Raw genomic sequence first — 25,692 nt, 5'->3', positions numbered from 1 at the left:
GTTGTGGCAGCTCATTTTAATACCAATTTCCTTTTTAAACAATTTTCTGGCTTTTTATGCTTTATAGTAACAATCAATCACTTTATTTTGGCAACTCTCTGAGAAGTTCTGTCCAAAACTGCAGAATATGAAAACCCAAATTACTTTATTGATCCAACACACTCAAAGACGCACATCCAGCAGATGAGATTAGCTGGCACGAACTAAAGATGCAGATCTCACCTCAGGTCAGAGTTTCACCAATGGCAGTTCCACATGTTTTAAATTATCACAGCTTTCCATCATGTGCTTCTTCTGACAGCACAATGCCACACATGGTTCAAATAAGACAAAAAAAAGAAAACGCATCTTCACTACAGACACTTTGCCGAGTTTGTTGAAGTATGATCAAAAATAAAGTGGATACACAACATATTTCCATTGTTAAATCATCCATTATGAAAAATAAAGGTGTAGAGGGCATATCACAATCTAATAGGATCTTTCTTTTTCTTCTACAAGTGTATCCACCGTGATCTGGCTGCACGTAACATCCTGCTGTCTGAAAACAATGTTGTGAAGATTTGCGATTTTGGACTTGCAAGAGATGTATACAAGGACCCAGACTATGTCCGCAAAGGAGACGTAAGTGTGGTAGATTATCCAATTACTTCATGTCGGTCACGGATACATGGTGAAGCGAGTCTGTATAATGCACACAGTGTTTCAAAACTACTTAGTGTGATGGACACAAATGATAACAGTCCAAAAACCACTGCCGCTGTGAATGTTCATCTGGACGAAGATAAAATAATTCTGTGAATGCCAAGAGTCTTTGGCATGCTGATAGTCACTTTATAAGCCCTGAAAATATTGTTCTGGTCAAAGGATGTTTTCTTGTGGTCAAGTGTGAGCCAAGACGTCACACAGATTGTATAATCAAATAGACAGTGTTTTATAAGCTACACGATATTGAATGCGGAATAATGATTGGGAATGGTAGCTTTACAGGTGACAGTGGCTCTGACATAATGTGCTTATCTTTTTTTTAACAGGCTAGACTTCCCTTAAAGTGGATGGCGCCAGAGGCCATTTTTGACAAGATCTATACTACTCAGAGTGACGTGTGGTCTTTTGGAGTGCTTATGTGGGAGATCTTCTCTCTTGGTAAATGGCACTGCTGTCCTAAGAGTGTAACTTTAAAAAAAGTGTATTTATTAATTTTTTATTTTAAGGTTTTTTACATAATGTAACTAAAGTGTTTCCGGAAAGTGTTGATATCACTTCACTTTTTCCTCCTTTTTTTTGTTGCAACCTTATTTCAAAATGGATTAAATTCATTTATTTCCTCCAAATTCTACACACAATACCCTATAATGACAATGGCATTAATTTTTAATTGTTACAAACTTATTAAAAACAAAAAAATGGAAAAATCACATTTACATAAGTATTCACAGCCTTTGCTCAATACTTTGTTGATGCCCCTTTGGCAGCAATTACAGCCTGAAGTCTTTTTGAATTTGATGCCACAAGCTTGGCACACCTGTCTTTGGGAATTTTTGCCCATTCCTCTTTGCAGTTCCTCTCAAGCTCTATCAAGTTGGATGGGAAGCGATGATGTTCAGCCTTTTTCAACTCTCTCCAGAGATGTGCAATAGGATTTAGGTCTGGGCTCTGGCTGGGCCACTCAAGGACATTCACAGAGTTGTTGTGAAGCCACTCCATTGATATTTTGGTGGTGTGCTTTGGGTTATAGTCCTGCTGGAAGATGAACAGTTGCCCCAGTCTGAGGTCAAGGGCACTCTGAAGCAGGTTTTCATTCAGGATGTCTCTGTACATTGCTGCGTTCACCTTTCCCTCTATTCTGACTAGTCTTCCAGTTTCTGCTGCTGTAAAACATTGACACAGCATGATGCTGCCACCAACATGCTTCACTGTAGGGATGGTATTAGCCTGGTGAAGAGAGAATTTTGTTTCTTATGGTCTGAAAGTCCTTCAGATGCCTTTTGGCATTTCAGTCACTACCATACAGGCCGGATTGGTGTATTGCTGCACAGATGGTTGTCCTTCTGTCAGGTTCTACTCTCTCCACAGAAGAGTGCTGGAGCTCAGACAGAGTAACCATCAGGTTTTTGATCACCTCCCAGACTAAGGCCGTACTCACACTAGGTACAGTTGCCTCGAACCGGGCCAAAGCACGCTTGTCCCCCCTCCCGTCTCCCCCGACGGCCCGCGCTCACACCATATCGGGCCTCGGCACGCTTACGTCATCGCTGCTGCGCTGTTCAGAAACGCTCTCTATGGCAAGCCTTTTTAGCATTTAAATCTTTGTTCTGACTCCATAAATATATTTAGAGATATCTCTAATTATATTTTGACTAGTCATAATTATAATTCGACTAGTCAGAATAACAATTAGAGATATCTGCAATTACAATTGTACTAGTACGAAATCAGATTGGAGATATCTGCAATTATGACTAGTCATATTCCTCCATTGACTTCCATTGAAAAATATTTGCAGATATCTCTAAATGAGTTTTGACTAGTCACAATTGTAATTAGAGATATCTCTAACTGAGTTTTTACTAGTCATAATACATTTGGAGATGTCTTTAATTCGTCATATTTAGAGATATTTACAAATATATTTGAAGATATCTCTAATTAATTTACTAATAGTCGAATTACAGTTGTAGATATCTTGAATTGGATTTTTGACGAGTCAAAACTCAGTTAGAGATATCTGCAAATATTTTTCAATGGAAGTCAATGGAGGAATATGACTAGTCATAATATATTTGCAGATATCTCCAATCTGATTACGTACTAGTACAATTGTAATTGCAGATATCTCTAATTGTTATTCTGACTAGTCGAATTATAATTATGACTAGTCAAAATATAATTAGAGATATCTCTAAATATATTTATGGATAGTCAGAACAAGGTTTAAATGCTAAAACGGCTTGCCATACGCTCTCACCCAGTAGCACAGTGGAGATTTCTCTAGTTATATCCTTTCAGTCGTTTGTCATGCAGTGACATGCAGTTTAATATTTCGCCAAACAGTCCTTAGGGATGCGGGGACACGCAGTCAGATATTTCGCTGAACAGATCCGCCACTTTTGGCGCTCATAAACAATCATAAAGCTCTCGTGCTGCAGGAATGAGGAGGTCTGCTGAAGGCGCGCAGCTGACGTGCTGTGAGGAGTTTGCGTCTTTAATAAACTACGGCAGTTAGCGTTCACTGAACAGTAAGAATGATTAATAAATCCATATGAAACAGCCCCTTAAAAGTCACGTCTCGCTTTCAGTTTCGGGCTTTGGCGCGTTTCGCACTCACACACAAGCGTACCGCGCCAAAGCCCAAGTGATTCGCGCTAAGGCACACCTCTTCCAACCGGGCCAGGGCCGGCCAAGTGAACCGTGCTTGAGCCCGATTCAGCGCACTCACACTTCTCAAACGATCCGGGAAACGGGCCTGGGCACGGTACGGATGGCATAGTGTGGGTAGGCCCTAAGGCCCTTCTCCCCCGATCACTCAGCTTAGATGGCCGGCCAGCTCTAGGAAGAGTCCTGATGGTTCCAAACATTTTCCACTTATAGATGATGGAGGCCACTGTGCTCATTGGAACTTTCAGAGCAACAGAATTTTTTCTGTAAACTTCCTGTCTACAGACATTTCCTTTGTCTTCATGCTTGGTTTGTGCTTTGACATGCACTGTTAACCCTGGTATCTTATATAGACAGGTGTATGCCTATTCAAATCCTATCCAATCAACTGAAAAAAATCACATTGTCATTATGGGGTATTGTGTGTAGAATTTTGAGGAAATAAATAAATTTTATCTATTTTAAGGCTGTAACATAAAAAATTGTGGAAAAAGTGAAGTGATATGAATACTTTCCAGATGCACTGTACACACACAGAACAAGAACAAACATTGGCCCGTACTGTAGACATACAAAAGACAATATAAAAGAAAACAACAAAGAGCAAAAACAAAAACCCACTTCATAGTCACAAAACATACAATTAAAATTAATAGAGTATATAACTTAAACCTCAGAGGGGTCAGTGGATTGCTCTTGAGATATAGATTTGCCAAATAAATCAAGAAATTGACCCAAAGTAGCCAAAAAGTACTTATGTAGCTAGTCTTTAAAAATCTGAGTCTCTCTATCTGAATAAAAGATACTTTGTCAGAAATCCAGTTCTGGAATGAATAGGGTAAAGATGATTTCCAATTATTAAACACTAGTCTTTTAGCCACCACCATGCCTTACATTAAAGACTCTTGCATTGTTTGAGGGAGAGAAGATGTGTTTTGTGAGAAGCCAAAGATGGCAAGTTCAGCATCTGGTAGAAAAGGTCTGCTATATTCTAGTCTTGGAGTACCAGTCAAATATGTTTGTCTAGAATCTGTTCAGTAAGGGTAAAAGGCGTGAGCAACCATGTCCTCTGCTGTCTTGTGTCTATTGCACATTGGTGAGGCAGAAGGAAAGATTTTTTGCAGCTTGGCTTTAGTGTAGTGTAGACAATGTATGACTTTGAATTGAATCAGTGGGTGTCTGCTGTTGACTGAGCATGGCGGTATTGAAGTCAAACAATTGTCCCATGTGTCTGCTGAGAGTTTAATTCTCAAATCTTTTTCCCAGGCAACTTTAAATCTCAGAAGATACTGTAATGCAACTTTCAAATAAACACACAAATTGAGAAGATGTCTAGAATCATAGGGGTTCGTAAAGATATCATAAAACACATGTTTTTTCTGGACAGTTCAAAATTACACTTCACAAAATGGCTGATTTGCAAATAACGAAAAAATGTGTATGAAGGAGATCAAATTTTTCCCTTAATTGACTGGAGGGAAGCAAAACGCCCCTCGACATAAAAATCCTAAGAGCATGACTTACATACTCTTTATTTAATGACTACTCTTTAAAGATACACAGCACTGTTGCAACAGTTCAGGAACTTAAAATACTCTCTAATGCTTTATTTTACTTTTATCAATTACAATGTTTATTGAACAATTGTGGAGATTCGATTACGAAACAATCTAAGTATATTTAAGCTTTTATGTATTCACTGTGAATTCAGTTCTTGGAGTTTTCGCCTCTGTTTTCCATGAAACAGTGTCGGCTTTTCCTTTCTTTCTTCTATAGCAACATTGCTTACCCTCTGTTTGTTTGCTTTACTGGTTCGTTGCATTTTACACCAAAGCAAAAAGCCCAGACAGGATTCGTCACCCGTTTCAAAGTTAAACACATGGAGCAAAGGCAGCTCCACAAATGCTGCACTCCATCCGAATGGAAATAAAACAAAGTTGAGGGTCCTCAATCAAAGACACCTGGCATGAGCCAGGCTGCTCATGAGGTGCCCTGCGCTATCAACCTCCTCCAGATGTAGAGAGCAATAACTGTCAGCTGCTGTTAAATTTCCCTTAGGGAACAAAAAGGATTACCTTGTCAGCTTGGGAAGAAAAAAAAACAATTTTCATTCCTCTAGTGCAACAACATCTGTGAACTTCAACGGTGTGTTTTCTTATCATAAATAGAGGTCATTAAACAGAGGAATCATTTTCCATTTGATCAGGTTTCATTCCCCACTAGAAATGTAAACCCACAGTTACCAGGGAGCATTTAATGTAAATGTCTGTCCCCCTCTGTGCCATTTACCATTAAAGGTTATCGTGCATGTACAATGCGCCTGTGGCATAGACTATGTAAAAAAAAAAAAAAAAAGGTCTGTGCCCTCTTATTAAAGACTCTGAGAAAATGATTTTAATGTCACCATTTATATACATTTAATTTTAGACATTATTATTATTATTATTATTAGTTTGTAAATTATACATGCTTTTTGGACAGTATTAGTGTAGAAATGAAATACTGTTTGAGTGCAATTAATTAAGTATAGTTATAATTATTTCCTTTGACTTATTCCCAGCTTTATCGGGGGTCACCACAAAGAAATGAACCGCCAATTTCTCTGGCAATTACTTTTTTACAAAGCGGGTGCCCTTTCAGCCGCAACCCAGCATTGAAAGTAAAACCACCAGTTCTTGGAAACACCAACACACTCTCTTACTCAGGTCACACATTCAAACAATATGGTTAATTTTAGTTTAGGCTGTTTGGAAAACCAGAGCACTCGGAGGAAACCCACAAGAACAAAGGGAGAACATGCAAACTTCATACAGAAACGCCTCCTGGGACTCAAACCAGTGACCTTCTTGCTGTAAGGCAACTGTGCTGCTCTTAATTATATTTAAGTACAATTAATTGAAATTTCCTCCTGGTGCTTCAGTAAAGAAGAAAATAAGCCCAAAAAAAAACTGAGTGAATGCGTAATTGATGTTTTTATGATTGTATGAGATGATGATGTAAGCAATGGTACTTTTGTGGCTTAGTTTTATGTCATACACTGTAAAAAAAAATCCTGGTTGCCTTAAATTTTTAAGCTGAATCAAATTACCCTTGAGTCCATTGAACTTATTTTATGTTAAACTGACTTGCTTAACTTATAAAATTAAGTTAGAACATGGTTAACCTAGTTTAATAAGTTACAATGAACCGAAAACATATGCTGTCATGACTAAAAGTTCATATAATTTTTTGCAGTGTAGTTATTTAAAACTCATAACTTTTCTTGAAATACTTTTGACTCTCTGCACTTGATTACCATTTATTGTAAGTTTGAAATGCTTATTAAATGAACCGGAAACCACAGCGAAATTCCCCCAGCTTTCACAGTTACTGTAATGGATTCAGTCAAATCTGTGGGAAAATAGTAGGGTGTCATTTTGCATGTTGAAATAAAGCAGCATCCAAAAAATCTCAATGTGAATAATAAATGATTAGTGATATTGAGGGAATAGGATCCTAACTGATGACTATGAGCTGTCATTACCACTGAGCTGCGCTGACTTAAGCTGGTGTCAAATAGACTAACACGAAAAGTTTATCAAATTATTATTGCTACTTGATAGTGTCCATGGGAGAAAAGTTTGCACCGCACCCAAAGTACACTCTAATGTTTTGTGTTGTGGAGTTAAATTTCATGTGCCTGTTTTTTTAGGCACTCCACATCTACTGGACTCTATTTCCAAAGTTGCAGGAGATTTCTAGTCCTGCTAATGTATTTGTTTTTAATGACTACCTAATCCATGTCAGAGGGGGGCTTAATGAAAGATCGACCCTTTCTGAGATTCGTTGTTATGATCTGCATAGTTTAGTGGTTATCAGATATTATCAAAGGGATTTCAGTCGAGTAAATGAAAATATTGTTTCATGAATCATGGTTCTTGCAAGTGTGTAGCAAAGTCTCAATCGTCTGCAAATACAAATACACGCGGTCTTAATAATGTAGTGTTTCTGAAGAAAACTGCTTTGCTTAGAGTTTCCAAGTATAGTCGGCTGTCCTCATCAGCCCTAGTGATGCTGATTGTGCTGAGGTCTTTCCATTGATCTGTGCTCCCAACCCACTTCACAGTTTAGTGAGTTTCTTGTCAGTCTCTTTGAAGTGGCCAGAGCTCTATTTCATGGAAAAGTCTTGATAACCCCATTATTCTCTTTCTTCTCCCCAGGTGCCTCCCCTTACCCTGGCTTACACATTGATGAGGAATTCTGCTGCCGACTGAAGGAGGGCACTAGGATGAAAGCTCCTGAGTACTCCTCCTCTGAAATGTAAGAATTTGCACTGCTTGTGTCACTAATGTCAAACGCTTCTGATCTGGATTTAACTATGCATGCAGTTGTTGCGTAACAATTACCATGTGAAGTTTTGCAGGTGCTAGGGTACTTTTAGAATGAACTTTTAAAGCAAAAGTGGCACAAACGTTGGCACAATATAATATATATAATTAAGTTACATAGAATCATAAAATGAATCCATCATAAAATCATGTTCATCTATCTGTATCCAACAATCACAAACATGGTCATAATTTGACACAATATCTTGAGTTTAATAAATGTATGTCAATTTCTTCTTTGAAATTTTAAACTATATATCATTCATGATATGTTTGCTTGAAATGCAATATAACAAAATTAAGTGCTGTTTTCCTTCAGAAATTGAACAAAGCTCAAAAAACATCTGCCAATGGGGTTGGAAAACTTCTTATTGAAGTTGATTTTGAGACTATTTTTGAGGCTTTCTTTTAAATATGTTTATAGTCTTTTGGAAGATGTTTGTTTTATTAGTTTTAATCATGAACTCACATGATTTTGATGAAGACATGTCTCTTATATTGTATTCCTGGCTTTGTGTGAAATATTACATTCCCTTCAAGGTACTCATAACTTTTTCTTTACATTGACATATATATTCACCAGCCACTTTATTAGGTGCACCTTACTAGTACTAGCTTGGACCTTCTTTTGCCTTCAGAACTGTCTTAATCCTTTGTGGCATAGATTCAACAAGTTACTGGAAATATTCCTCAGAGATTTTGATCCAAATTGACATGATAGCATCACGCAGTTGCTGCAGATTTGTCGGCTGCACATCCATGATGCAAATTTTCCGTTCAGCCACATCCCAAAGGTGCTCTATTAGATTGAGTCTGATAACTGTGGAGGCCATTTGAGTACAGTAAACTCATTGTCATGTTCAAGAAACCTATTTTACCATCTGAATGTTGCAGCAGAAATCGAGACTCATCAGACCAGGCAATGTTTTTCCAATCTTCTGTTGTCCAATTTTAGTGAGCCAGTGCGAATTGTAGCTTCAGTTTCCTGTTCTTAGCTGACAGGAGTGGCACCCGGTGTGGTCTTCTGCTGCTGTAGCCCATCAGCCTCAAGGTTCAACGTGTTGTGCTTTCAGAGATGCTCTTCTGCATACCTCGATTGTAAGAAGTGGTTATTTGAGTTACTGCTGCCATTCTATCAGCTGGAACCAATCTGGCCATTGTCCTCGGACCTCTGGCATCAACAAGGGATTTGCGCCCACAGAATTGCTGCTCACTGGATATTTTCATTTTGGATCATTCTCTGTAAACTCTAGAAGTGGTTGTGCCTGAAAATCCCAGTAGATCAGCAGTTTCTAAAATACTCAGACCAGCCTATCTGGCACCAACAACCATGCCACGTTCAAAGTCACTTAAATCACCTTTCTTCCCCTTTCTGACGCTCGATTTGAATTGCAACAGATCGTCTTGACCATGTTCACATGCCTAAATGCATTGAGTTGCTGCCATGTGATTGGCTGATTAGTTATTTGCATTAATGGGCAGTTGGACATAATAAAGTGGCCGGTGAGTGTATGTGCATGCTTGTTACTTAATGTGGTACATTCAACATATACATGCAAAATGTGTTTCTGTGTTATCCCATGATCCCATTGCATTTAAACAAACCAGAAATGAGCACAAAAAATACAATCTGTCTCTATAATACCCTACAAAACTCCTTCAGGGTTATTAGCTGAAATTTGGCCTTTAGGGAAAGAATGTCCTCTCTATCAATACAGTTGAAAAGAGCAGAAATATCTTATTTCATTGCTTTGACACAAGACTGAAGCCTTAAATGGAAACAGATCAATTATTCAGTGGAGCGACTTCTGATTGGCAGCTGGTTTATAGTGTAGTTGATGAGTTAGAGGGATCCATTACTAAGTTACACCAATGCAGCTGAAACTTAAGCTCACATTAAAGGGTTTGTCTACCTAGGTTGCATGGGGTGGCCAAACACAGTGGCAGGACCCCTGGGCATCAGACAGGGAAACCCACTGGCAAGATACTCCCATTGTGAGTACAGGGTTAGAGAGCATGTCAAACTAAAACGTGAAAGTTTTCAGATGTAACAAGATATGAGAGACGGGGTCATGGTGTGAGCTTAAATGTGGTAAAAAAGCAGACGACATCAGATTAGTAAAGCTTGTGAATTGATGCGGAGAAGTGAATGGCCTCAGCCAGAGAGATAATATTCGTTGGCTGTTCTCCATAAGAACCCCTACTGCTGTCTACGAAGTGCTCTACTCAATCATTTGTTTCAAAACCAGAGGCTTGTTCACAATGGTAATTTTTCATATCTGTTTTAAACATTCTGAAACCTGAACAGAGCATTTACGTTTATAACTTACACTGCAATGTGAGTTGTTTCACATTTGCAATCACACACACCAAGTCTGGCCAATTGAACAAAACACAGGAGGTCATAAAAGATGGTGATTGAAGATGACCTACAAAATGCAGTCCAGACCTCAGAACTGAACTGAATATGGCCCTCGTGAAAACATCCTTTCTTCTGCCAAGACCTCAAAACCCAAAAGCCTTTTTATTCATCTTTGAAGAACATGTCAACTAACACTGCCGATAAGGGTCTGTCTACTCTACTGCCTGTTGTTTTGAAGGAGTTTCAGCACTGATAAAATAAGATGTTGATTATAGGCATGCGCTGTTGTTGGGGTTTAACATAAATTATTCCTGACCCAGAGATTGACCCTGAGCCATTGCCAGTGCTTAAGAGTCACTCCAAAATGTGGGATTTGAATGGGTAGAATTATCTATCCACATTAATTTATGCATTTAAAGGGAAAGTTAACCTCCCGAAAAGTCATTTTGGCATTGTTTACTTTTTAAGTTGTTCCAAACCTTCACAAGTTTCTTTCATCTGATGAATACAAAAATTATATTTGGAAGAGCATTGGTAACTAAACATTTAATAGTCTTCACTGACTTCAATATTATTTTCCCACATTATGGAAGTCAATGGACACCTACAGTACAACTGATTACCATTACTGATTTTCTTCAGTTCAGAATATAATCTTTTATGGTCTACAGAAGAGAGAAACTCATACAGGTTTCAAACAGCTTGTTTCATTACAAGTTTCATTTTATGGTGAGCAATCCATATTCAATACCTTAAACAGAACTATAATCTATTTTCCGTTTATCCAAGCACAGCTTGAGGGGATATTGAGCATCCTGATGAATCGTTGATTTGAGAGGAACCACTATTTGCCATTTTTCTGGACTTCCTGTTAGTTTAAGGAGTCGCTCCATCTGGATTCATTAAAACAACCATTTTAGCAGTCCTACTTCCTTCTGCTAATCTCCTGCACAGCCCACAAGAAGAATACCTCCTTTCTGATCACTACCAAGTTCAAACCAGATGGAAATATTGTCTGATTAGTGTAAGGAAGTAATGACTCCTCTAGTACTAGTACAGTAATTTTTCCATGCTCCCAAATGCCCGATGCCGTGCTAATCAGACGGGATCAGAGAGTTTCATGGGTAACAGTCTTTATTTACAAAAGGACCTGTGAGTGCAACACCACAGTATAAACAGGATACAGCTCAATCAACGCCCGTGATCATTTACTCAAATACCGGGTCGGTATATTAACGCCCCGGTGTTTCACAACTGAACCGTAGCCTTCAGATAAACTTAACCATTACAGACCATTGCAAAATCCAATAAAGGACCCCAAGCGTCCCTTGTGGAAAGAGATGCTGACAGCTCGTGTAAAGCAGGAGGAAGTTCCTCTCAACACAAACTCTCACCCTGAGAACAGTGCAAGGAAAACACTCAGCCTCACTCCTCGTGTCACGCACAGAATATTATTGATGGTGAAAATAATTGGATAAGGCCGGATTTGCAGACTAACCGATAGGTCATGGCTAAGGGCGTAATTCATAAGAGTTTGTGTAGCTGCTGAAGAATTTCAATTTATAGTTATGCTGAATTAAATGTTATGTTCATAGGGTGCCTGTGTGGTCTTAAATAATATTAAAAGCTGCTAAATAAATTTAAGGCTCTTAAAAAGTATTAAGAAGCCTTCAATGATCAATTTTTGACTGTACAAATTTAATCTGTGAATATTAGGATGCTGTTTTTTTTTATCAATAAAATCCTGTTAGATTTGACATCATGCGGCTTTGTTTATTGCCGTAACCAAGGCAAAACTGTTATTTCTGCGGTTCTATAGTCGCCACCTGCTGGATTAACATTTTTATTCAGAACATGAATAGAATTTTAGTTTAAGATTAGATTCTTTCAAACAGTAATTAGTAAATATACTGTAATTTAAAATGTTGGCAACGTTGCTGCTTGAAACCTAATGTGGCTATGAGGTCTTAAAATGTAGTAAAGAGACTTTAAAAAGGTCTTAAACTGTATTGAATTTTACTCTCCGATTCCTGTTTATACCCTGGTTCAAAGGAAATTCTGTAATGTGTGTGTTTCCCTTTATAGATATCAGACCATGTTGGACTGCTGGCATGGAGAACCATCTCAGAGGCCCACTTTCACAGAGCTGGTGGAGAGGCTAGGAGATTTGCTACAGGCTAGTGTGCAGCAGGTAATGTCTCATTCACTTTAATGTCCTTGTATGTCTTTGCCACAAACTGTATTCCAATGTCCTGACCACAAGAACTTTATTAAAGACTATAGAATACATGAGACATGTCACTCGTATAGTTTTGAATGGAGCAAAGTGTAACGGTCAACATGGCGAATGAAGCCCCACCTACTAGTACAGGAGCCAATCATCAATTGCTAAAGACTGATGTTCTCCGGGGAGAAGCTCGGACCAGACATGTGCTTTTACGACAGGTTATGTGGTCAGCAAACACATTGGAATCTCAGTGAATACTTGCTTCACAGACATAAGGAATATATAGACATAAAGCTTGAAATATGTACTTTTAAATTAACCGTGTGCACTTGAAAGCTAAGTTTTTTTGGTTTTGTAATCTGTATGAAATGAACGCGAGGTACAGTCTGTTCTGTCAAACGCACATCATATGACAGCAAGTACTCAAACGCCCACAAACTAGTAAACAAAAAGTCGCTGTCATCTCTGGAGACTTATCATCAACTCCAAGTTCATCAGTGCGATCTGACAAAGCATTATCCAGAGGATGATGATGTGTAACACTGCCGTTATTGAGGTTGATGTTGTGATCTTGTTTTGTTCGAGTGTGCATGCACATTATTGGGCACCATGAAAAAATGCTAATTTTGTTTGATTTAAACATTTAGAATTGAAACTAATGAGACTGTTGTTGTTTAACTTTATTGGTGATTCCAAATATGTAATGTAATCGTAAGCTTGGCAAACAGTTTTGAAGAAATTGATGTTTCCCTATTCAAACAGAATGTGCGAGCATACTGCCAGAGAAGCATATCAAAAATGGCCAGACGTACCATTATTATACAGGAAAACTTTGTCATGAGTGTTTCTGCATATTATTTTTAACAGCTACTTACAGATGAAAATTGAATAGGTTATGAATGTGAAGAGTGGTATAAACATTCAGTTTAGGGTGAATGTAAAGAAAATTTAAATAAATTTGGACACTGGCATTCAAATGTTTGGGGTTAGTATGTTTTTTTAAGAGTTTCTTGATTAATACAGTGTTAAATGTTAAAAAAAATGATATTTAATGAAAGACAAATCTTTTGTAACATAATTTTCTTTCATGTTGATTAATTGAATGTGTCTTTACTGAAAAAATTGATTAATTTCTTACTTTTCTAAAAACAAAACTGACCCAGAAATTTAAAAAATTAGTGTAGGTTTATGCATTAATAAAAGCAAACATAACAATAATATATTTACATTCCATGTATTGTAAGAGATACTAATTATATTTCAAAAACCTAAGAAATGCAAATGCTTAAATTATGAATAATCTCCTTATAAATCAACACAACATCCAAACAAAACAAAACCTACAATTTTCTTTAAGCCTCTGATAGCACAATACTTTCTGGTGCATTTCTAAGAAATGGATCTGATTTATAGTATGGCTTGAAGGGAAGATATGGTCTTCGTAAAAAACTACTACACTACACAGAGATCAAAACATATTCCAAGCCGTTTGAACTGGACTTCATCCAAACTCCCTCTTTCACACATAAGGAATCAAGCTTAGCTGGCCTGTCCATAATAACACCATATCCATAAACCATATTCACACATTCCCCTGCCGATTTATGCACAGATTCCTTCAGAATCCTATAAAACCATCTGCGCAGTGTTTTAAATGCTTTGTGTCTCCTAGGAGGGAAAGCACTACATCCCGATCAACACGGCCCTCTTGACCAAAGCAGACCCCTCAAACCAGAGTCCCACAGAGGAGACCTCAACACGACCAGTCTCTCTCAGAGACTCTGGGACGGCTTGGTAAGATAGATTCGTCTGTTTAACATTTATATTGTCTCAATGCCCTCTATTTGTTTTTCAGTTGTTAAAAATCAGTTGACACGATCATTATTCATTCAAGCCTTTTTAAAAGTTTGTTTTTGGTAGATAAAGTTCTACCATCTATTTTCTTTTCCATACATTTTCCTGCTCCAATCAAACACACAAAATGCTTCATCTCAGTGTCCTTCGGTTGAATGCTTCAAAACAAGGCAAAAAGTGAAGGAAAGCACTAATTGGGTTCTTGATAAGAAACGGCTCTCGTAGCATTAAGGGCCCCTCAAGGAATTTCCTCTTTTACCACAAATGTGGTTCCAGGATTTATGCTTACTTAAGATAATATTTTTCCAACTCTGTGTGTTTATATTCTTCAAATATGTTTGTTGGGAATATTATTGAAATGTTACAATTCCTGTTTTTACCTAAAGCTGAATTAAAGAAATATCCTGTGGTGTAAAATTAAATTAAAAATAATTTTATTCAACATAGTATCAAACTTCTACTTTCCAACTATGATAGCAAATCTAGTTTCATGTGTTTTTTTGGGATCTGCCAGAGATGATGTCATGAGAAACTTTCCACACTGTTCTGGATCTGATCTGGAGTATTTGATGCTTTCAGGAACATCAAGATCCGCCCAGAGAGTGTGAAGACCTTCGATGAAGTAATCCTGGAGAACGGAACCAACAAGATCCACGAGGTGAAGAGCTTGTTTTTCTCCCTCACAAAGGCTGTTTACACTTGTACATTTTTTTAAATTCTGGGTAACAGAGACTTTTGAAAACAAAGGTGTGGCTGCACATTCTCTCAAGACCTGAATAGGTATTGTGGGGTCCTTGCGTTTCCTTCCCCAGTCATATGACCATCATGCAGAGTTTTATTTATATTTTTTGTGAGTGTGCCTAAAGTCACTTAATTATAGGCATATCATGATTAATAAATTACCGTTTAATTGTGGTTATTTATCTAAACTTCAAAAACCAGTAATTGGTGCTGAGGTGAATACCTAATGTAGGTTTTTGATAGCAGATCTTCCTAATATGTTTTTGTCTGTGTTGTGCGTTTTTAACGTTATGTGTTTAAGACCAGTTTGTTCTGATTTGTTATCAGGATGCAATAAATTAATTTAATATTTAAAAGTGCAAAGTGCCAACTTACAGCAAGTCATTTGGTGAGTCAATTAATCTCAGCATAATGTGTAACATTTTTTACATTTTCACATAGTTAACATCATGTTTGCATATTACAAAATATATGCCATACATGTAAATATATTCAACATATATTTCAAAGTATTGCAAAACTGTCAGTTTACATATTCGTTTTCATGCACATCTGTCATATTTGACCATATATTAGATTCTGTTTGGGCCCCGAAACTGACAATTGTATGTGCACCAAATCAGATCTCATAATCACAGTTATTTCTTTGACAATCGTCAGCCAATTTTCTTAATCGCTACTGTTGCTATAAACAGTTCACAAAACAGTTTTTATTAGAAATATTTAGTTTGTAACATATAAACCATTATATTAAAAGTGTAAATTCAATTTTGTTCTATAATTACATAGTTATTTATCACAAATATATACGTTAGATATCGCATAAGGTTCCTTAACATGCGTCAATACCGTCGTCACATTTGTACAGTGCTCTCAGGACAAAAGTCATTCAACCACATTTAGTCAAGACTAAAGCCAATGTGAAGATGCTGGACTTTTGCGCTGTGTAAGGGTGTAGTAACAAGCAAACAAAGAAAACAAAGCATAAAGGCAGAACATTTAGGGAAGATTTCGTTTTTGTATGTTACGAACTTTTCAAACTTTATTTTGCTTACTGCACTGACCATAAGACAAAATAGCACCAACTTGCTCTAAATACTAGGCTTACGCTAGTTTTATGCCAGAAACTTGTATTATTATTGTCTAAGTTCACAAACATTAGTTTAATGGTTTAATTGAATAGCTTTAATATTTTGAAGTAACTTATAAAAGTGCCTGATAACAAAACAGTGCCTGCGGCTCCATGTGCATACTCCACCCTAAATTATTGAATATTAAAAATGTTGTATACCATTTAGATCAGAAAGGTGAATATCTACATTGTGATGCAGGGATATTGATGGTTCAAATAATGGAGATTCATTCACAAATAAATCGCCTCCTCCGCTAGAATTAGAAGTGAAAGCAGGAGAGGGGGTGGGTTTTAGGGCATGGATTAGATCAAATTTAACAAGGAGGGAGGATAATACATTCCCGTGCACACAAACACATGCTCTTTGTCTGAAATACCTGTTTGCTCACTTATTCATTGATTTGGAAAAATGAATAAAAAAGCATGTTTGCTGTATAGTCCAATCATAGATATAGTTATATATGTCTCTATATACAGTATCTATAACTCCAAATTTATTCATTAAGTGATCTTTGATTGTTGACAGGGTGGGCAGTCAGACAGTGGGATAGGACTATCTTCAGATGACCTGAAGACGCTGAAGCGGCTGGAGTCCCTGGCCCGACCCCGGAGTTTCATGTCCCGAGCGTAAGTACAGTACATTCATTTCCGTTTCATTCATTAGGCCTTCTCCTGGTCCATGTCTAGGACTACAGGAATGGGAAGGGTTGCCGGCATATGCCCTGGAGACCCTCCCACCGGGCTGGAATGTGGATGACACAATTGTCATACAGTTTCTCCCCCACATCTCCACACGACTCCAGTCACTGCGCCTTTCTTTGAGAGACGTGCCTGCGTGAGAGTCTTTGAGACAATGGCACAGTGGAGAGATACTGCCTAAGGTGACAATCTCAACAGCCAGACTACAAAAGCTGGGCTGGGCGTGTGACTTGTTAAAGCTGGCTGTAAGGTCTGGTGACTAGCATCTTTGTTTGTAACGCTTGAACTGTAATGGCCTCTGACTCCATCTCTGAATAAGCAAGGCTATAGATATGGCATATGGCCATCTTGTACAACAAGTGATTTGAATTGGGGCCAACGCTTTATAATATGGGTGCCAATATGTATTATGCTACTAATATGTATTTAATAGTTCTGGAAGTTGAAACACATGATGTAGAGTTGATGATGTCAAACCTGTCACTGTAATGACAGTATTTACTAATGGACTAATAGTCATGTGGTTCAACAATTATATAAACAATTATGATTATAACAAGTTATAATGTTAACATAATGATAATAGCTAATTATTCATTAAAACTGAAAAATAGGAAGTTGAAATGGCTTTAAACTAACTTTGATTTGTACTTTGATGAAACTAGATGTTAATGGAGAATTGATCCATGGTGACATTTTAATTGCATAGCTTTAATAGCATCCGTTGACTTAAAATGAGCTGCATTAGAAATGTATAGTCGTGAATCTGTACGTGCTACCAGATTAGGCCTGGACATATTTGAAAGAATGTTTAAGAATGACCGAAATTATTTAGGTTGTACTTAATAAGAAAATGGAAAATGTAGCAAATGTTTTTGAATCGGAAAGACTGGAGTTGTATTTTCTTGTAAAAAGTCTACCAATAACCTGTTTTTTTTTTTTTTTTTTACAGATCTGAAAAATATTTTGTTCACTTTATTATAACGTACAATTCTTTTATTAATAAATCATTAATTAAGACTTTTACTTCAAGTACTACTATTTATCTGCTTAATAATAGTTTGTAATATTGTAGTTAGGTTTAGGCATTGGCCTGGTAGGACACTACGCACTCCTACTTCAAAGTTGCGGTCGGTCTGAAAACTGCTCCAATTGGTCCACCATTTTTATGTTGTTAAATTGAAAAAAAAAGGACTGGGTATGTTTATATCTCCCCAATATGACGGTCTATACACTATATCTACACATATGTCTGTCCAAACAGCTTGAAAAGTGTATTTTTCACCATAGATGCCCTTTAAGCCAGTAGTTAATGGTGTGAATTGGTACTAAAAGTGTTACCAATTAATGTTTTTTAAGATGTACAGAATGCAAGCTTTGAATAAAACCTAAATCTATTTAATGATGACTAATTTAGTCTTTGTGCACTGTTCAAATTTACTACTTTTTTGTTTGGTCCAAGATGAAAGCATCCACTAAATCAAACTGCTGCTAAAATGCACCAGATTAATATTTTATTATTTATCTATATTTTTTTCAACTTCAGTCCTAATCAAAACTACTAAATTGCTTAGAAAATGACAGGATGTTAATTCTTTAATTGCCAAATTCATAAATGATGTCACTGACTTGGTGAAAAAAAACACACTTTTAACTCTGTTAAAACGAACAGTCACTTGTCGCTTTGCTGCTTTGAGTCGCTTGTGTGAATGAGGCTTTAGGGAGAAAAATAAAAATCTATCAAAAATAATGCCTCAAAGGCAATGTTGTTTCACATGTCCAAGACTTTGTTGACTAGATTATTTTAAACCTTTTATCAATTACTTTTTATCTTGAAAATACGTCTTTTTGTGTGTTTTTTTCACCAAATCAGTGATATCATTTCTGAACTTGGCAATTAAAGAGTTAAATTCTGTAATTGTCTTAGCAATTTAGTAGTTTTGATCAGGACAGAGGTTGGTTAACATCTTTGTCAATATAAGCTTTGTCACCAAATATTTTTCTGCTAGCTGAAACACAGAAAAAGTTATGGCGCAATTAAGACTCAAAATCACCCCAGAGTGGATGAAAACATTCCTAACAGTTAAGAAAACAAGATGGCATAAAAAGATAACTATTTTAAAACTTGGTCAGTTCATGCCTGAAACATCATAATACTTTATTAACCACACACTAACGTGTGTTCTGAGACAGCAGTACTTGTTCATAAAAGGGCCTCAGGACAAATGGTGCTGAAAGCTAAAGTGAAGGTGGCCTTTTAAGTTATTAACGGCAGGCCACTGGGCTGAATTAGCCTTGGTTTTTTTAAACCATTGGAGTTCTGAGACACAGTTTATGGTCTTCCAGCGAAGCAGACGCCAGGGTTAATCTACAAAGGTTATCCACTAAATTGCATTCAAGGCCTTGACTATACGGCATCCTAATATTTGAGTGCAACAGATTTTACCACCAACTGCAGCTAGACAAACAGTGATAATCTCTTGCTGATTTGAGGTTTATGACTCAGACCTGGAGGGGTTAAAGTGACTAATAATCAGTCGTGCTGTTTCGAAGAAGCGAGAGCTTTGTAACATGTTTTAATAAGACGCCGCACCCCCATTCACACCAATTTTAAATTCCTCTACTAAATAATCACAGCAGCAGGGAAGATTACATAGCTTGGCTGTCTCTTTCTATGATTGATGAGCCGAGTTGATCTGCAAATGAACATAATCAGCAGGTTTTTATTAAATCACTCAGTCTTGCCTCTGTCAACACTCCCCCATCGTTCCATGTCCAGCGCCCTTCTCATCTCAGTGCGATATGATAAAAAGCTGGGCACAGCCTGCAACCAGCTGGCAAAGCCCTGCACCGGTTGCCATGGTCACAGGCATGAGAAAAAAGAGCCACTCGGAGCATGCAGAGAATGATGTATATATGGTAAAGAGACGGCCCCTGCCAAAGACCCACTCAATCACTGTCACCTTTGACCTTCCCCAGCTTTACTGCTATGTCCAAGAGTCTCCTCCACACTGGGCCTCTGGATTCCACCTGGAACTCCCACATTTACTATGCACATATGTGGAGTGCTTGGCACTGACAGCTCTCATCACACTGTGTACAAACCACAGTACATGCCAATCTGTTCTGTAAAGATATTTACTGCAAATTATCGGCCCTGGAGCTCCTGTAGATTAATAGCAATTCAGAAGTAATGACTTCCTCCAGGGTGTCTGACCCGATGACCCTAATTGAAGAGTCACTGAAACCCCTAGCAACAAACAGAGCAAAGTTTCCATACATGGTACAAATGAAATAATGCTTCATCACACCTGATATAACCTGGGATCAAGAACTCAGGGTTATTACACACCAGCCTGATTTTACCAAGTAGGATCTGTTCCTGGCTGATTGGAATGTTGTTCCAGGATCAACCATCAGAATTAAGGCACATGTTTACCATTTATGTTAAGTTTAAGCTTACAGTTAGGTTTATGGACTTCTACATGTTTGTTGTCTAACTATTATTCATCTCTGATTTTGGGAATAATGTACAGTTATGGCTGGGTTTAGGGGTAGGCAATAGGTATGGATTACATTTTCGAACAAAAATGATGTTCCAGGATCAACATAGGTGTTAATCCAGGATCGCATCGTACTTGCCAAAATCATGAAGTGTGTTATTTTATGTCACATTTTTCATTCAACAATTAATCCTGGGTTTTCATATCCTGAGGTTTCAAACTTTGCAATCCTAAAACCCAGAATAACATTCTTATTTGCAAACACTCAAAAAAAAGAAAGACTTTTGCTGCTTGTTTAAACTACTTATTTAAAACGAGTTGAAACAACACAATTCATAACCTTTGTTTTTTTGGGATGTTCAACCCACTTAAATTTGTAAAAATTAGAAAGTTAATTTCATTGATTTGTGTTGGGACAACATGAAGAAATTGTGTGGAATCCAGCATTTTTAGTGTATTTTGCAGTGGTAGTTTCACTGATTTCAGACTTTATGTGACCTATTTAGATAAACACTCTATATTTGCTCATCCTCATTTTATATATATATATATATATATATATATATATATATATATATATATATATATATATATATATATATATATATATATATATATATTGACAATTGTATTCTATAAAACTTATTAACTTTAAAGATAATGTTACCTAATTTCAACTATTAAGATGCGAATAAAAAGGCATCATCTTCATTTCGTTTGTTTTCAAGCACAATTTGACATGTTTCCAATTGAAGTTGTATTATACACTCATTTGTGCTTCCATAAATGTCCAAAGCATATGAATATGTGGCATGTGATTGGCCGTCGGTTGCTAAGCATCATGCTATGACAATCTAACAGCACATTGTTGAAGCTTTTACAAGTGTGGCACCACAATAGGACTTTTCACACTGTGTTTAACCCCAAATTATCATTGATACAAACAATACTTTTAAATTCAGGTAAAAATGTAGTTCAAAGTTGAGCGATGGATTTAGCACTGTTTCTTACTGGAGTTCCTGAAACATTGCTCTGAAGCAGGACTAGCTATGTTTTTGCAGGGTTAATCTCAAGAGACCTTATATTGTTACCTTTTTGTCAGTTCAGAAAAAGTAGCTGGTGTGATCTGCAGAATATGATACAAGGATATGCAATGATAGAATCTTGTAAACAGGTTAAATTCACCATTCCTCCAATTAATGACTGCAAATATATGAAAATATTATATATATATATATATATATATATATATATATATATATATATATATATATATATATATATATATATATATATATATATATATATATATATATATATTTGCCCTGGGTTGAAAATTAGTGTCAAATGTTAGTTTATGAATACCCAAGAAACTTGTAGCCTTATAGTAGGAAAGAAAATACTATGGAAGTCAACGGGTCAACAATCAACATTTGAAATGTCTTCTTTAATGGTGAACAGAAAATAAAAACAACTCAAACTGATTTAGGACAACCTCAACTGCCCAATGGGTGAAAACATTCCAATACCTGGTGTTAAAGTGAGGCTTTGTATGATGATAGCCTGAGTTAAAGGGTTAGTTCACCCCCAAAAGTAACTTTTTGTTATTAATTACTTATAATACCCTTGTGCTGTTCCAAACCCATAATACCTTTGTTTGTCTTAGGAACACAAGTTAAGATGGTAGTTAGATATAATCTAGATTGCAACGGTCCCGACTCGTTAAAAGTCCAGAAAAAATCCTGGTAGCTGACCATATGCCTTCAGTGGTTTAATCAAAATGTTATCAAGCCATGAGAATACTTTTGTGTGCTCAAAAATAACAACTTTATGAAGGCATATGGTCTGTTTTGAGGATGTTTTAAATATTTGTCATTGACACTGTCTATGGAGTATGAGGGAGCTCTCAGATTTAATCTAAAATATCTTAATTTGGGTTATCTTGTCTCTGGTTTGGAAGGACACAGGGGCGAGTAATTAATAATTGGGTGAGCTACCTCTCTAAGTGCATTGTAAAAATACCTGAAATCAATAGTGAATACTCATATCAAATTAAATGCATCCAAAAACCTGTTTTCTTCTCCCTCAGGATGAAGAGGAAAAGTAAGGAGTCAGTTCTGCTGGAGGGCGAAATGGACAAATACCCACCGCTTGTTCCCTCACTGAGTCTGGAGGACTCGTCCCTTGACTCGGAGATGGAGTGTCACAGTCCTCCTCCAGACTATAACTATGTGGTCCGTTACTCCACACCACCCGTCTGACATGCTCTGCGCTGGAAAAGCCGCCAGAAGTCTGATCGGTCCATTCTGTCTCATTCTGTCTCTGTCTCTACTTTTATTTTTCCCACACATGGTCATTCAGAGATTCACATTTCCTGTACACTTCTGTCAAGTTAGTGAAGGAATACAGTCGGCTGCCACTCATATCTGTGGTAGTGCAAGATTCATATGGACCAGCTCAGGTATTTCTGCTGTCTACTGTGAACACAACAGGCACATTTTATTACACTAACAGCACTGTTTCCCCATTGAAAATGCATTCTTCAGTCAGAATGGTGGCTAATTATGAAATCATTAGTTCGGTGGTTAGCGAGAGGACAAAGGCAATCCTTATTTTATTTCTAGATAAATATTTTATTGAAATGAAACTGGAATTTTGGTTATGTGATATTTTATTTTGCTAAACGTATTCTTTCAGAGCTCGCTAAAGCTTCTTCTTTGAAAGGGAAAAACTATTTTTCTTTAGAACAGATTTCACTCAAACTTTCAGACAAGCTGTCAAACAAAGACCACAGATCATGAATAATTTAACATGCGGTCAGAAGCTCCTTCCCAGATCTCCATCACGGCACATTGATCATCAGCATACTTATGATGCACATTGTGTTTCCAGGTTCAGTCGCACCAGTCTGAGGGCTGATTTCCTGAGTCTTACTCGATAAAGCTAAAATGAATCACTTCTGTTCCCGCTTGTGCTATTTTTATCTGGTAAACATCTTATAATATGGTTAATTTAGTTAAAATTCAGTTTAAGATCTTCAACTTGCTTATGGATGCCACAACATTCAGTCCATCACTGTGAAAGTAAATTACTCATGCCAATTTCATAGGAAACATTCAGTTAATTATTGATCAAATGTGGATGATATAAAGGCCTTGCTCTGTTCAATACACAACAGTTACACTGCATCGTGTACTTTCCATATTTATTTCGTTTACACTACTGTATACATAACAGCACGTAATATGTTGTGCAGCTATTAACCAGAGGAGCGTATCCTGTTACTGATTCAGTAGTCGTTTGTGCTAAAATGCTACTAAAGCTTGCAGGGCAGGCTATGATATTGTCAACAGGCTGGTCACTATATTAATGTTCATGAAAATGATATGCACACATGATGTAGGTGCTATCAGTATTAACTCCTTAACATCTGTATGTACGTAAGGGAAAGGTTGAGAGATTATCGTATTGGTTAAGCCAGATTATATTGACTGTGTAAAGGGCCCTTTGCTAACCGTTATCGTGTTTAAATCCCAGTATTACATTCATAGCTGATGATGTCTTCCAAATAATGAAATGTGTATATACTGCCAAATGATGCTTTCCATAATGTTGTTATTTTGACTGATATTTGTGAAGCAAAATTGTATGCACTGATATTTTCTACACGTATGTATTTTTTGTATTATAACTGTATTTTAATATTAACCAAGCATAAATAAAGATCTATATATTTATATTTAGCACCTTTTCAGCGTCATGATTGCTTTTGTACTTGGACTTGCCTTTTGCAAAGACATTTTAAAAACTTGTAATTTCCTTCCCTGTGCTGTACACTACCTGACAAAAGTCTTGTCACCTATCCAAGTTTTAGGAACAACAAATAATAACTTGACTTCTAGTTGATCATTTAGTATCAGAAGTGGCTTATATGAAAGGCAAAGGTCTTTAGATTACGCTTATTTTACCAAAATAAAATATGATCATGCCTTGATTTTTAATATTCTATTCGGATAGAAAAGGTCTGACTTCTGGAATGGCAAAGAAAGCCTTCTTGCCTCCTCCATCTTTCCCCAGATATGCTCAATAATTTTCATGTCTGGTGACTGGGCTGGCCAATCCTGAAGCACTTTGATCTTCTTTGCTTTCAGGAACTTTGATGTGGAGGCTGAAGTATGAGAAGGAGCGCTATCTTGCTGAAGAATTTTCCCTCTTCTGTGGTTTGCAATGTAATGGGCAGCATATATATCTTGATACCTCAGGTTGTTGATGTTGTCATCCACTCTGCAGATCTCTTGCACACTCTCATACAGAATGCAACCCCAAACCATGATTTTTCCTTCACCAAAGTTGACTGATTATTCTGAGAATCTTGAGTCCATGTGGGTTGCAGTAGGTCTTCTGCAGTATTTGTGATGATTGGGATGAGATTCAGCTGATGATTCATCAGAAAAATCTACCTTCTGCCACTTCGCCAAGATATCAATGGCAAGACTTTTGTCAGGTAGTGTAGTTTTATTAAAACTATTCCATTAGGTGACATAATACACAATTAATGTGTAATTAATTATAATAAGGTAAAATTGCTAAAAAGTATCTTGGTGAAATGGTTCATTAGCTAAATAATATTATAATAATTATTTTAACATGTTTATGCATCGACCAAAAAATACCTGAGAAAGCTTTTTATCAGTAATCAAGATATGTCATTCCTCAAAACATTTCTGTCTCCATTTTCTTCAGAAACAGACATGTAGCATGTTCCAGTCTGAAGGGCTTGACTTTATGCCCTAATCACTTTAATTGGTTTACCCACCAGAGTGACCACATTAAAGGGATTAGGGTATAGACATGAGCCATGCACACCAAACAACTTCCCTGTGTAAAGGATCATGAGGGCCCTAAGTGTCCATGATCAATTGCCGAAGGGCCCTTCATTGGCCAGTTTCGAGCACTTCGGTTTGGAACGCACTTCAATTTGGCGGCCACAAGTATTTTCATGGCAAAGTTCTAATCAGAGGGCAATATATCTCATTTGAAACATACTTATAGATGGCTTTTTTCAACTCACTCACTCAGTCTCACTTGTGAATTTTATATTAGATGGAGCCCGCAGTGTTGAGTTCGAATGACAAATGAGAATTTACTGCTCCATAATAATGCTTACTATGTCATTATATTATATGTGTACTATTCATTCATTTTCCTTAGTCGAGTGCTTTGAATTTCGTTGCACTACATAGTTTGTCCACTAGGTGTCAACAACGAAAATAAATCATTGTAGAATTGTTGTCATAACAGAATCAGGAGAAGAATAACAACAAAATACCTAAACTGGGTAAAGTCTAGAAGGAGAAGAGCTGCAGATACTTGGCCATGCACACATCAGCATCATTTTTACACTACAATCAATAATTGCTATTTTTTAC

General features: G+C 37.0%; 1 protein-coding gene across 4 annotated transcripts in view; it reads left to right on the top strand.

Moving 5' to 3' along the window:
- The window catches only part of kdrl (kinase insert domain receptor like), a 62,563-nt gene extending 38,557 nt beyond the window's left edge, over nucleotides 1-24,006 (top strand). Inside the window, exons 23-30 of one of the 4 annotated variants that reach the window (XM_073921686.1) lie at nucleotides 502-624; nucleotides 1,035-1,146; nucleotides 7,578-7,677; nucleotides 12,193-12,298; nucleotides 14,007-14,128; nucleotides 14,768-14,846; nucleotides 16,588-16,688; nucleotides 22,353-24,006. In XM_073921686.1, coding sequence (XP_073777787.1) covers nucleotides 502-624; nucleotides 1,035-1,146; nucleotides 7,578-7,677; nucleotides 12,193-12,298; nucleotides 14,007-14,128; nucleotides 14,768-14,846; nucleotides 16,588-16,688; nucleotides 22,353-22,524 — 915 coding nt within the window. In that variant the 3' untranslated portion in view covers nucleotides 22,525-24,006. 4 annotated transcript variants of the gene reach the window in all.
- Nucleotides 24,007-25,692: the final 1,686 nt, after the last annotated feature.

Source organism: Danio rerio, chromosome 14 (assembly GCF_049306965.1).
Source record: "Danio rerio strain Tuebingen ecotype United States chromosome 14, GRCz12tu, whole genome shotgun sequence".
NCBI classification, from domain to species: domain Eukaryota; kingdom Metazoa; phylum Chordata; class Actinopteri; order Cypriniformes; family Danionidae; genus Danio; species Danio rerio.
This window is presented reverse-complemented; position numbering and strand designations above follow the sequence as displayed.